The sequence below is a fragment of the Palaemon carinicauda genome, chromosome 17, assembly GCF_036898095.1.
Source record: "Palaemon carinicauda isolate YSFRI2023 chromosome 17, ASM3689809v2, whole genome shotgun sequence".
In the NCBI taxonomy this organism is placed as follows: Eukaryota; Metazoa; Arthropoda; class Malacostraca; order Decapoda; family Palaemonidae; genus Palaemon; species Palaemon carinicauda.
In genome coordinates this window covers 102,766,539-102,781,145 of record NC_090741.1, presented here as the reverse complement: position 1 = coordinate 102,781,145, position 14,607 = coordinate 102,766,539, and the positions used below count along the sequence as shown (strand labels likewise).

The following is a 14,607-nucleotide window of genomic DNA, read 5'->3' as shown; positions in this document are numbered from 1 at the left end:
GACTGGGAGGACGACTGGCACGCACAGAAGTACCCTCACGCACAACACTGACACACTTTGCGTTAATCACTTATCACTTTTGAATTTCTGTTTGCACTTATTTCACTGAACTCGAAACTTTAAGTGGTTTGTACCTGAAACACGCAATTCTATCCTTCCTTAAAAGTTAGTAATTGCGAAAACAGAATTACAATGTAACAGAAAAATCTAATGAAAGATAAATAATTCAGTGGCTGGAAAGAGACTAAACACTAGATCAAATAAACTACGTTTAAAATCTCTCACCGCATAAAGCTTGAGAACAAGAATAAACTCTAGAAACGTTTACCTTCTTCCCCTAAAGAGACTAGGGAGAAGAGCAAAAACGATAACAACGTTACTCGCTTGAACGAAACGTTTATCCAGCTCTCTCTCCCTCCGTCTCTATCTCTCTCTCTCTCTCTCTTGACTTAGAACCTGAGAGAAGAGCCCAATCATATATACTCGTTAAAACATATTATTGTTAAAGGAAAAAAACTGAAAGATTTCCCAAATAAAAAGTTCCTTTATTAGAATTAAAACCATTAAGCTAAGAAAGAATGAACAAAACGTTATAAACGGTTTACTCTTACTGCAACGTGACACCGTGAAAATTCTCTCTCTATCGTAACGATAGAGCGCAAGTTGAACGTTCTGAACGTCAACAACTGCAGAGACAAAACAAAACGTTAGTTCAACTTTGAAACAGTACGAGACTATCAAAGAAATTCTTTCAAAAACATTAAAATAGCATAATATGTTAACAGGTAAAACCGAAATGACGGGCTCAATGTTAATTAACTTCGGTACAAGAAAAGACCGCCTACTATTAGGAAAGGTCGAATATAAACAAATATAAAAATTAATTTTAATAATTTTATAAAAAAGGAAGTTAATCGAAGAGGCCTAAAAAGGCGGAGAGATATAAAATAATCTATAACTTTTGTTAAGCAAAATTAAGAAAGAGAGTCTATACTCTCTTAGACACCAACACTTCCGTCTAAGGGAAGGGTCGGCCATTTAAAGGTGAAAGAGAGTTCATACTCTCTTCGTCACCATAATTAATCAAATTAATTCCAAAAGCTAGCTAAGCTAATAATAAAACTTCCTGAATAGCGAAAGCTGAAATCTTAGAGCAATACTTCACCAAAAACCGTGAACAAGACTCCAAAATTATAAGCGTATCCATGAACGTCTTGCCGGAAGCACGACAGAGGAAAAATTGAAGTGGTGTCAACAAGAAGTACTGCAGTACCTGGCCACAGGTGGCGCTTGTGAGTACACCCCCCTCTTGTATAGCGATCGCTGGCGTATCCCTTCCGTAGAATTCTGTCGGGCAACGGAGTTGACAGCTACATGATTATCGGGTAAGTTTAATATTGAAAAATACAAATTACTTTTAAAATTTGCAATTTGTTCCTACACATATACAAACCTTTGACCTTTAATAAGAGACTTAACCTTAGATGATTGGCTACAATCCAGGGAATGTCTAAGCACTCGAGACCACTTGGGAACTGAGTGATGATTCCCCTCCACTTTCTATTGCACTATTTTTTGGCTATAGGCTACATGTTGTCTAATGACAGGCGGTCAAGGAACAATTTGCATATCCTTGTAGGATATTGTATCTGTAATGTAAGGCTATAGTATATTGCTGCATTGAATTACTATTCCCCCTTTCCTTTCGTTACAAGGATGGGGACATGAACACTTCTATTTTATTCACAATGGAAAAGGTACTCAATAGGGAAGCTTACTTACAATAACATATGTTTCAAAGATTTAACAGTTTGTAACACAAGGAAAGTGGAAGAATAAGAGGAGGAAAGACCAGACATAATCACTCTCTTCCTAATCTGGTGGCATAACTATTATTCTAGAAGCTTTACCTCTTGTTCTGTGAGAAAGCTAGGTTTGCTACAGTACCTCTAGAGCAGCTATGACAGGTCCTTAAGTAAAAGTATCCAGTAACTTGTAGGTGTATTCCTGTAAGTACAGTAGTGGATTGTGAAGGTGGTCTGATGTCTCGAGACACCTGCTTTTAATACTTGACTCGATGATAAGTTCTTCTGAAAGGCTAGAGTTGTTATCACCCCCCCTGACCTTGTGACTGTGCCAGTCCTTCTAGCTCCCCTTTTTCTGAAGCTAGCACTCCTTTAATGACCTCACAAAGCCAGAAAGAAATGGTATTTTTGGAGATCTTCCTTTGGCTTCCTGATCTAATAAACAAGTTCTGTAACATTGTTCTAGTAGGCTGGATCCTTTCGAGGTAGCGTGGTGAAACCTCACAGGGCAAAGAAGCAAGAATAAAGAGACCTGCCTTCATATTCCTGTAAGTAGTGGATCGTGAAGGTGGTCTGATGTCTCGAGACACCTGCTTTTAATACTTGACTCGCTGATGAGTTCTTCTGAAAGGCTAGAGTTATTATCACCCCCCCTGACCTTGTGACTGTGCCAGTCCTTCTGGCTCCCCTTATTCTGAAGCTAGCACTCCTTTAATGACCTCACAAAGCCAGAAAGAAATGGTATTTTTGGAGATCTTCCTTTGGCTTCCTGATCTAATAAACAAGTTCTGTAACATTGTTCTAGTAGGTTGGATCCTTTCGAGGTAGCATGGTGAAACCTCACAGGGCAAAGAAGCAAGAATAAAGAGAACTGCCTTCAATGCTTGAAGTGGGTAACCAAATAAGACAAGCCATGTAGTTCCCCCTACATGTTTTGTTAAAGCCAAAGCTAGCAAGAACACAGTCTTGAACATCAGATCCTCATCTGATATGTACTGTATTTGAATAGCTCATAGGGAGCATTTTTTAGGGACCTGGGAACTTTGGTTACATTCCAAGCAGAAGGTTTGATTTAAACTAGGTGGGCAGGACTGCTCAGAACTCCTTGTAAGTATTGATATTTGCCACAAAGAGTAAAGGTCAATCTTCTTAGTCTAAACACTTAGCTCAAGGCTGAGTGATAGCCTAATACTCCCGAGACTGAGGCAGTTTCTCCCTTTGCAGGAAAAGAGGGAAGTCAGCAATTAAGCAAATAGAGGTTCTAAGAGGAGGTACACTAACACAAAAGATTGCCCATTTGGCATACTGCCGTGTAGGATCTACAGAGGTACCTCAACATCTGTGCGGAGCCTTCCGAAAAGGTCCTGCACCTAGGAGAAGCTTGGTAACCTCCACCCGTGAAGCTATAAGGATGCCCCAAAGGTGTGTTTTCTCTGTATGTGGGGTTGACTAATAAGGTTGGGTCAATGGGGTAACTACCTTAAAATTTGGTTAATAGCATGAGAAAGTTCAGGAACCATTCTGCTTGCAGCCACCTGAGTGCCACTATCATCCTGAGGTTTTGGGTTACCAATACCCTGTTGATTATTTTGCAAATTAGGCAAAACAGGGGAAAAGCATAAATTTCTAATCCATCCCCTGGATGTTAGCAAGCATCTTCCAGTGTTGTTGTCTGATCCGCAATTGCTGAACTGAACACATTGGTAGCTTATTGTTCAACATTGTTGCAAACAGGTCAATCATTGGTGAAACTCACAAAGTTAAAATTTTCCTAACTACCTGAGGATGAAGGCACTACTCTGACCTAACAATCTGTCCCTGGTGACTGAGTTCATTGGCAACTACAATCAGTTTGCCTCGAATGAATTTTGCGGACATCTCCACTCCAATTAGTTTACCTGGAATGAATTTCGCCGACATCTCCACTCCAATCAGCTTGCTTAGCTGGAATTTCCCCGACATCTCCACTCCATATTGCCAATTGGCAACGGTACAAAAACCAGTGCCTCCTTATTTGTGATGTTTGGCATTATGGTAGTGTTGCTGCTCATCAATGCTACTGAATGGCATACTAGGTACTGTTGAAATGATTGCAGTGCCAATAGAGATGCCTTTATTCCCAGCAAGTTAATAGGTCAGTTCTTCTCTACCTGGGACCAGTGGCCTACCACCATCTGATTCAACAAATGGGCTCCTCAAACTTCCTTCTTTGCCATCTAATTTTCAGCCTCCCTCTCAATCTCCTCCCTCTCACAGATTTCTCCTAAGCCCTCCTCACTCTCTCCCCACCAACCATCCACAATATGTCCCTACACCATCTGAGTCATGATACTCTTATCACCTCTGTAATCTTTACTACGCCTGCCATTTTCCTTATTTCATCATTTTCCAATCTTTCAAACAGTGATATTCCCATAAACTACCTCAGCCTTCTCAATCTCTGATCTCTCAAGCTTTGCTTGCTTCCACTTTTTGCCATAGAGCCATGTTTCCGATCCATACATTAACAATGGTTTTATTACTGTGCTATAGAGCTTGACTTTTAGCTTAGTTGGTATTTTCTTACCTCCTGATCCACTGGAATTGGATGGCATGAAGAGTTGATGCTCTGGTTCCAGTGTCTCTGAGGCATCACTGGAGAAAGCATGAGTAAAGTTAACATTGAGGGACCAGCTTTTTTAGGGACGACAAATGACCCAACAGTTGTTGCCATCGTTGGGCTGGAAGATGCTGGTGATAAGGGAACGCGTGAGCTACCCCCCGAGTCTGGCAACTCCGTCGTCTGCAGAAAAAACCCTTTCTGCTACCATATCTATGCACATTCCTAGGTAATCGAAGTTTTCTTGGGTGTGAGGCTGGATTTATTATGATATGGCAAAAGGCAAGAAGCCTATCCCAATGTTGAAGGAGTTGCTTGTTTGAGATCAAAAGGCCCAGCCAATCATCCAGGTACCTTAGTAACCCTACATTAGCATGTGCCAATGCCACGACATGACTTGTGAAAACCTGAGGTGCGGTCGCCAGTCTACTTTGAATTGGTAGACTTTGCGGCAATAGGAAAACCAAAAGAACTTTCTTGATGACTGATGGACGAAGATCTAAAAGTATGGGCCTTTAAGATCGATTGCGATCCTCCTCTTGATGACTTGTCTTGTTGTGCTAGCCATCTCCGTTCAGAATGAAAAAGTCGATCAGAGGTCTCCAACCATTTGAAGACTTTTCTGCTCTGGCCAATATGAGAATGAAAAAGAGAAGCATGGTCAAAAACTCTTCTAGTAAAAGAAGAGACGGCTTGAGTTGTAACTTTCAACAAACTCCTTACCTTCTTGATGGTGGATTTTAAAGCCTTCATCGTCGCTATAGCGGTTCTTGCTGTCGCGATTTTGAAGGATACAGCTCAATGGAAGAAAGAAACATGGCTGGACCTTCTCCACTTCCTGACTGTTCCGAAATCCACGTCCTCAGTTGGGAAGAGAGCAGCACTTTGGTTCACGTGGGCATTTCTTAACATTAAAGCCTCTCTCTGGCAAACTAGGCTACAGCATCCCTCCATTCAAGGACCCAGTTAGCCCATTGGTGAGCTAGAATAGTGACTCCCTTTGACCTAGTGAACACCAGGTCGGTCAACTGTCTTCTTCTCAGGGTTCGACAGATCCCGAGTGCTGTAGGGGCAAAGTAAGCTAGCATATCTGACCAATGACCTAACCAGGATGTTGCCTGAAGGGTAGACATGGCTATGGCCTCCTTGATTTCCAACTCAGGCCAAAAAGATTATAGACTGAGATGTAAGATAGAGGGGCTGGCCTCTTTGGTTGCATAAAACTGCCTACGCTTAAGAAGTGGGGGAGGCAAGACCTTTGAGGACCAGCTCGCCTTTATAGAATTCTGGTGGCCTGAGAAATTGCTTCCTTAGCCAACTTGGACTAAGGTAGTTCCAGAGAAGGCTTTGCACTCTGACATTCCTTAATTTCCTTGAGGCTTTGATTGGTTCTCTCAGTCATTTCATTTGTTTTATCAGGGCTAAGGCTTTCAGGAAACTGAATTCAGACTCTCGATCTTCGGCTTTGGTTGATGTGGGACCTAAATCCGGTGCCTAGGAAGCCAGAGTATCTATTAAATCCACTTGCCTGGTTGGAGACATATCACTATGTTCTGGAAAGTACTGTCACGTCAGATCCTCTTTGTTGATACAAAACCAAACCTGGGTGGTATTTGGAGGATTCCAATTCCATCAAGTTATCCTTTTTCATTCCAGGAATCAACCTGGCTGCTGTGCTATCCTTGGGTAACAGGGCACATATCCTGTGCCACTGAAGGGCATGATTACCCTTTAACAGTCTCACAGGCCCTGGGCTTTACTATAAGAAAGTTGAATTCTAGGGTCCAAGGGATGGCCTCTCCTTAGTGCCAGGATAATGCCTTTTTTCTTTAATTGTGTCTTCTTATCCTTCCTCTCCCTCTCTCCAATGCTCCTTTGAGAAAGGAGTGTGTCAAGGATTCTTGAGTTATCGTTCTGGTGTTATTGAATCTCTGGGCCTCTCTGTGCGTGAGCTTCCTTCAGTCCGTTATATAGGGGAGAGTTCTTGGCCCTGAGCCCAAGAAGTCTTCAGAATCAATTCACCTACCAGAGAATGCACTCTTTTATATTGAGCCTGGGTTGGAGGACTCTCTGGGGATGGAGCTCCATAGGACAGAATCAATATACCCATGTTCACATGCAATTCATCTTCATATTGGTAGAGCACTTGTCTTGAAACTCGCAATGGTCCTAGAGAGAAAACTCCTTACAAAGCTGTCTGTCAGAGACAAAATTGCCTCGTCTCTAACTGTACTGGAGAGCACACTTCCTCAGTGGCGCGTAAGCGTACTGGAATAACTTTCAATACTTCTGTTTCCCTTCAGGAATATAAAAAAGATTTAGTGTGATCATGATCGTAAGATCAAACGTCCACTGTAATGATCATTCTATCATGGCTGTAAACACACTCTAGCGTACTATCTTCATCTATCGATACCAGAATAGTTGCACGCTTAGCAGACAGGGGAAGTGGTGTGGGCGCCAAGCTACACCATGCTCAAAGTCTTGAGCACGCTGATATGTAAAGGAGCATGCGGTGCTAGAAGAAAGACTTGAGTCTTGCGCTCATTCACTAACAGTTACAAAACGTGGGAGTTTATGAACAAATGGGTGTTTAATCTCTGGCATACATGCGAGCATAGACATAATCCCAATCTAGACTTCAAAAGTGTGTTCGCGAGACACAGAATACACGTAATCCTTGGAACTTTGGGCGTAGGGAAAGACATCCTTCTTACGTCTCAAAGGTCGGTCAGCTTTTGAGAATAGTTGTGTCAGGGCAACATGGTTCTCAAACACACAAGAGCAGGCCTCATAGGTGTAACTAGAGCAGCCACCTTTAGTCTCTACTTAGGAGGAGAACCTTTTAAACGCAGGATCAACATCTGGAGAGGATTTAAGACTCACTCTGACAAGGAAGTCCAGCAATTTCTCAAAAAGAAACAGGTCGAGCTTCCCCCTCACAAGCTTGTCCTAAAGTTAAATTAAGAATCTGGCCATTCCTCACACCACCAGCATAGAAGGCAAACAGAGAAGGATCTGAGGGCAGGGTACAAGGGGTAGGATGATGATGTCCGGCAAAACTTTCCTGACTTCGAGGAAGACCCTGAAGGACAGGAGTCGTGCTTAAGACTTCCTTTTGTTGCAGTACGCTTTCCACTGGGAGGATGATCACTCTATACACTCTTCATAGTGAGAAGCCTGTGAGCACTTATGTCCCCTGCAGGATGGACACAAGGAACAAGGATCAACTGATAACCTGATCATAAGGACCTGCAGCTACAATCAGTACCTCCAGGGCAGGTCTCCATGTATACTTTTATGTTTTCTCATCAACATATACTTCACAGAAATTTTGAAAAGAAAAAGCAAAGAAAATCAATTCAGCCAAGTTTGGGTTAAGGCAACAAGAGTATGTTAGCAGGCATCGGGAGCTGGAATAAAAGTGTTTATTCCATGAGCCGGTAGTGGAGCAGGGCTTCCCCCCTAGCTGCCATTAACTACCGACACCTCGTATATAATTTTAACAGCCAAGTTTTCCAGCTTTACTTAAATCATACTCCTATCAAAAGACGAAGGTTTGTATTCACGGAGTCTTGTAAACATTAATTATGCACCACATCATAACCTGGACATTAGCGAAAAATGTCAAAGTTATCAATAATTTGGTGCAATATTGTCAATCAATCATTCAAGTTTACCCATCATACAAAAGTTTGTTAAGTTTACTACAGGTATACCGTAATTATAACCACGACTATTGGGTGCTCTCATCCCTGCCAGTGTTAAGTAGTTTTCCGATCAGCATTTCATACCAATGCAACATAGTAAAACAAAAAGCTGTCTTCTTCATCCCTTCCAGTGTTAGTCAGAATTTCTAATACCCGTTTCATATGAATGCAACAGAATAAAAACAAAACTATCTTCCCATATATCACAAAAAATTACAATAAAAAGCTTACCTTTCTACATTCAGGACAGTTAACTCTTGACTGTTTTTGCAAGTTTTCTAAACAAGAAGCACAGAATGTATGTCCACAGGCTGGCAAAAGTAAAGGGCGATGGGAACTATCATTGTAGCTACCGAGACACACGTGGCACTTTAAAATATCTCCCACATCCTAAGAAGAAAAAAATTTGAGTGAAAATTTTAATACCTGAATAACTCCACCATTAAAGACAAATTTGATTAATAACACAATAAATATACTGTACTATATATTCATACAAAACAAAAATTTTTTCCCCTAATCATATTGAAAATGTACTAAAGATAACAAATTTGTACGTAATATTACAAATTATTAAAGTAATTGGTATTTAACCTCGAGTTATTTATACAAATTGTCCTGACATCACCTGCAAGTGATCGGACAAAGAAAAGAACTCTCCTAAGGGAGAGGGCTTGTTGCTTCTCTAGGGGGAGCAGCAATGTCCCAGAACCCCGAGGTTGCCCTGGAGTTAGCTGATCCACGTCCTAATAATGATAAGGGGTTTGTGTGAAAAAAAAAAATACTTAAATTTTTTTTTTGTATCTAGGGAAAAATGACAAATTCGTAGATGATTTGTATTTTTTCCTAACTATACAAACCTTAGCTATCTATTAGGGGTTATAATTTTGGCAGAGCTGAAATGATGAGCCATTAAAATTTAGCAAGGGTTAACTACCCACACCGCTAGTTACCGGGGGTAGGGGGGGGGGAGCTTGCTACCACTCCGGTTCACACACCTGTGATTTAGTCACTTTGCTTGGAAGTAGAACTTCAAGGAGGATAGGGATGGCGGGCAAGTTTGTATAAATAAGTAAGGTTTGTACAGTAAGGAAAAATACAAATTATCTACGAATTTGTCATTTGTTCCGTAACTGGAATACAAACCACGCTATTTATTAGGGGTGACTCACCCATTAGGATGGGTGGATGTCCCTGCCAATCTGTCTTTTGGCTTTGCCCGGGGCCTCCTTATCTGCGTATGTTAGTACTCAAAAATAAGGAGTCCCTGCCCTCGCTAAACCTTGCTACGCAAGGTCCACGGACTACGCAAGCTGTGTGTTGAGACGTGCAGAAGTGTGACTGTCTAGGTAAAGTTATTCCGAGTCTATGTAGGAAAAACCTGATGTAACCAAGACTTCCCAATACCACCTCGCCAGGGTATGGGGACGCAACAGTATTAGCTTAATACTAGGTACACAAGGGAGCATGGTTTACCTGCAGTGGTTTGAGGTCAGCTTATGCAGAGAACCCAGGATGCTGCTTTCCCCACAAGAGGGTAGGATGAAGAAATGAAAAAGAGGCAGTCAAATCTTTTCATTCACGCAGACTAAAACCGGGAAACAGTGCCGTCAACCTTCTGCTACTTGTCCAATAAGGAGCTTGAGGTATACAACCAGCTGTTGTGCAGCCACCAGGAACTCGATACAATCTCTATTGGTCCAACAGAGATTGTATCGAGTTCCTGTGGGTCACGTCTTGCAGGAGAAAGGTTGTGAAAGACACCTGGAGCATTTACATCCTTTCTTGTAAAACCTGCGTCACAGAGTAATCTGCTAAGAAGGACCAGGGGCATAGTTATGCCCCTGACATTGTGAGTCGTCATGTCGAGATGATGTTTCGGTGATTCTCCTCTAGACTCTCCCAATGCTGATGACAAGAGAAGGGACACGGGCGGCCTGTTGCTGTTTTCTTTACGTAAAGTCTCATACCTTACCCTGGGTACAGTAACGGATGATCTGGATCGTCCGTTACTGAGTGGAGACTTGTGTAGGATCCGTCACCTCAGGAGACTGTGTCTGGCAACATACTCAGGGACGAAACTGAACACTGTCTTTCGCCCTTCTCATTAATGGGCGATGTCGAAAGAGAGACCATGAAGTTCCTTGACTCGTATGCTTGCTGTCCGAGTGTGTAAGAACATTGTCCTCTTAAATCAGGAGAAAATTTGTTGCCTGGTGAAGTGGAACATGAGGTCTCTTTAGAGATCAGAGAATTTGAACCATGATCCGAGAGGAAGGTTTCAATTCTGACTGGAGAAGGGCAAGTTGTAAGTCCGTATGAGTTAGGAAAGGTCTATCGATGAGAGGATGTCCCTTTCTTTCAGTTTGAAGGTGAAGGATCAAGGTTGAGTGATCATCTTTACCTATCGAAACTGAATAGGGGGTCTTTTCCTCTTGTATATACTCGAGGATTCCGCTATTGCTGGAATAGAGGTATCGAGTGGAGAGAGACACTTTCACATGACACCAACCACACAAGATGTTATACTGCCTGGTAGACTGATGGTGAGGAATTCCTCAGAGATCTAGACAACCTTTTCGCAAAAGAGGTACTGGGTAGTCTCCAGGCGTACAATCATAGCAAAGCTATAGCTTGTGGTAGGTGTCGAAGTGGGTTGTCTGTGATGTGGAGAGGGTTCTCTTGGAGATTCTATCAGGAGCTACAGAAAGGTTTAGAAACCGTTCTGCGTAATGCCATAGCGGAGCTAGGAGAGTCCTTGAGAGGCTGATCAATGTTCTAGCCTTCTTGAGTGCCCTTCTCCAGATAAAACAGGGACGAGACGTAAACGTCATTGTTGTATACACCGTTGTTGCCAGAGAGCCTTGGGGTTTAGGGCTGGGGAACAACGGCAGCCTGAGGTTCAGGAGCGTTGCGAACAGATCCCTAGTTGGAGGACCCCGTAAAGTCGGGACTTTGTCGGCTACAAGACGATCCAAAGACCATTCGGTATACCTTATCTGAGATATTGTGCACAGATTGTCGGCGAGCACGTTCTTCTAGTCTGGAATGAAGCGGGCTGATAGTGGTTCCGAACGGACTTTGGCCCATCTTAGTGTTTATACTGTTAGATGGGAAGAGGCTACGAGTAAGTTCCTTCTTGCTTGCCAATGTGAGCCTCTATGTGTATGTGGTGTTGTCGTCCATCACATCACTGAGTGGTCTGTTAGGAACTGATGAGGCTGCTGAAGGACCAGAAAATTGGCCTTCATCTCTTAAGAGATTTAAGTGAAGGTACTTTCGGACTCTGTCCAGAGGGCTGAGGTCGTGTGGTGCAGCATTATGGTCCCTCCTCTCTTCTTTTGATGTGTTCTAAGCACAACATCAAGTCCAAGAGGTGGGGAAGGATGAGAAGGTTATACCACTCTGTAGATTCTCAACTAACACTCATCCCTTGAGGTTCGTCCAAACTTCTGGTCCCATGGGGGTCAGAATGTTTGGGGGATCTAGGGCCTGATTCCAGTCCGACTCAAGTAACTTTGGGATGGGAGTTGTTCTCGTTTTTGAGAAGGTTTTGAGGAGATTGGTGTCTAGAATCATTCCCAGATACACCAGTCTTCTGGGAGGGAAGCAGGGAAGACTTCCGCAAGTTTACCCTGATCACTTGATCTTGGTAAAAAGACATCAGAAGTTCCGGTGCTAACGCAAGGTTGCCACTGAGTCTGCTAAGGTCAGTCAGTCGTCCCGAAACGGAGGAGACAGAAGGCGATCCTGTGAGACAGGATAGGTGTAGTGGAAAGACCGAAGCACAGTGCCCTGAACTGGTGTTTCTTGTTTGTGTAGACTGAATCTTCCAACCTTCCTAGATGGATGGTTTGGGCCTGGAAGTAAGTGTCCTTTAGGTCCAATGTGCAAATGAAGACCTGAGGTCTTAGCCCTTATTCGAACTCCAACATGGTGTGGACATCGACCCAAAGGGACAGCTCCTTGCAGATCCTTTTGCATGGAAGATTGTCGACGCTGGAGTCTTGACTAGTGTCGTAAAGGATCAGACGCGATACCCAGTGTAAGAATTCTTCTCTGAGACAGAATTCCTTTAACTAACAGAAGGAAGGCAACGCTTAGCCTTACCATGCGGCCTGATGGGATTGATGCTATTCCTTAGAATAGAATTAATCTGGCGAATATTAATCAATGGTTAATAGTTGGGTATCGTGGTTACTGTGCAGTTGGAGAGTGGTCGCAAGTAGTTCCCTGTCAACAAGCCGTTGATGAGGGTTGTCGAACCTTTGCCGATCACTTCAGTGTGATGGCAAACGGCCAGTAGCGAGAAGTATGTTGTATACCTTCTGATCTAGGGAACTACGGGCAGAGGTTGACTAGTAAGTTCGAGTCACGAACTGCTGGCGAATTTCCGATGATCGGTGAATCGGCGGTCTGTGAACCGATGGCGAGCTAGAGATCAGCAAGCTAACTATGGTCCCTCTTGGTTGGTCAGAGATCAGCAAGCTGAAAATGGGCTGGTCAGAGATCAGCGAGCTGAGTTCAATGATCGGAGAAAGATAAGCTGCCCATCAGTGATCTAGTGATCAGCAAGCTGATGACTGGTTATTGACTAGCAAGCTGATGACTGGTTATTGACTAGCAATCGGTGATTGGATCGCTAGCAATCGGAGATCGTTAGTCATTGGAGGGACTAGAGGTCAAAGATCATCGTTGAGCTAGCAATTGGCGATCTGGTGATCGGCGACCTAGCGATCAGTAAACCGTGGACTAGTCATCAGCAAACAGTGATCTAAAGATCAGACTGTTGATGCTTTCCTGTTTGCTGACGGTGCTCTGTCAAGAAAAAAAGAAACTTCAGAAGAGTCAGGGACCAAGGATTCCTCGTTTCGATTCCCCTCGTAAGATGGAATCTTTGGGATCTTGAATCCTTTTGTGAGGCCTCTTTCCTCTTTTTCCGGGGGCAATGTTATGCGTTTGCGGGGAGGAATGGAGCAATGGTGACCTGTTCAAAAAGTTTTATTCCTTTTTTCTGCCTATTGCGCGGCGTGTGCAGGAGAGTACTGGAGCGATGGCACACAGGATGATGCTGGTGCTCAATTTCTGTCTGGAGAGCAGGCGAGCACTGGCGCATTGGATCTGCGAGCACTGGCTCTTGGGCAAGAGCTGGTGCATTGGATCTGAGACCGAAACTGCGCAGGAGGGCGCAGGAAAGTGCGGAAGAGCGCTGGCGCGCAGTGAGGCACTTTGTAGTTTTGTGCAGTCTCCCTAGAATGTGCCGAAGCGTGTGACTGGTTACGCAAGGGCGGGTGCATTGGCGTGTGCATGAGAGTACTACATGGAGACTGCTGGCGCGCACGTGCGGAAGACCATTGGCGTGGGAGACCATCGGCGCACATGCACGTAAGACTGTTGGCGCACACGCGTAAGAGCATTGGCGCGCGCAAGACTATTGGTGTGCACGTACAAGAGCATTGGCGCTCGCGCGCGCGGAAGACCATCCGTCCTTGGCACCTTCTGGGATCGGGAGACACTGACGGAAAGACGAAGGGCACACTCAGTGGCGGATGAACTCTTTTTTTCGACGGAGCACTAGCGATGACCAAGGAAATCCAACATCCTTAGGTTCAAGTTGTTGTCATCATTGATACACGATGGATAGAATAGCCACCCACAAACGGCCCAATAGGAACAAATAGTATACAATAATGGTAGGTAGCATTGCAGTTATCACAAAACTGCATAGCCTTGGCTTCTTCAATTAATATCCCATGAACACAACTACCTGCGTGAAAACTTATTCAGTCTGAAAGAAAAAGCAAAACTACAACATGATGTCTGTACTCTGCGAACACCAAAGTCAAAGTCAAAGTCAAGGTTACAGTGCGTAGCGGGTTGGTGGCCTAGTTAAAATTTTAAATGACCGTTCCAGCTTGGCTGAAACCATACTCCTATTAAAGTGTAGGAGCAAACTGATAGTGGAGATTGCCCGGATAACTACTGAATCCAGAAATAGATGCAGTAACTGTTTGGAATATCAAATTTTGAAGTAAGTCGTATTTTTTCTAACTGCCGTATACAGTACAAACCTGAGTCCTTTGAGGGGGACCAGTTGCCATGTATTAAAATTAGCTATAAAATTCTTAATTTCTTCATTTGTTTTACATATACTGTATATTAAGCAATCTTCATACAGTATTTGATTATTAGAGTTTAATGGCGTAACCACAGTATTATTGTACATTACTACACATGTACTATAACATAAGCAGAATTCTACTCTATGGTAGATAAAGAACCGAAGACACAAATTGAAATTAAGTCTTGAAAAATCATTCTCCCAAATCGGCTAGCCTCGCAAAAATAAGCCAACATGCAGGTTGGTCAGGTAAAACATCTAAAGACCTCTTAAATGTAACAGTGTCTATGAAAAAAAGAACAATATTAGTTAGGAGACAGGAATTGACACAATCAAATACAGGCACTTCTCACTTAACGACATACTCAGTTT

At 43.2% G+C, this 14,607-nt stretch overlaps 1 protein-coding gene across 1 annotated transcript in view; it reads right to left on the bottom strand.

Moving 5' to 3' along the window:
• Positions 1-14,607, bottom strand: part of LOC137656872 (uncharacterized) — a 110,566-nt gene that overhangs the window by 76,913 nt on the left and 19,046 nt on the right. Inside the window, exon 2 of the mRNA XM_068391242.1 lies at positions 8,346-8,504. Within this exon, the coding sequence (XP_068247343.1) occupies positions 8,346-8,504 (159 nt within the window). The remainder of the gene's footprint in view (positions 1-8,345; positions 8,505-14,607) is intronic.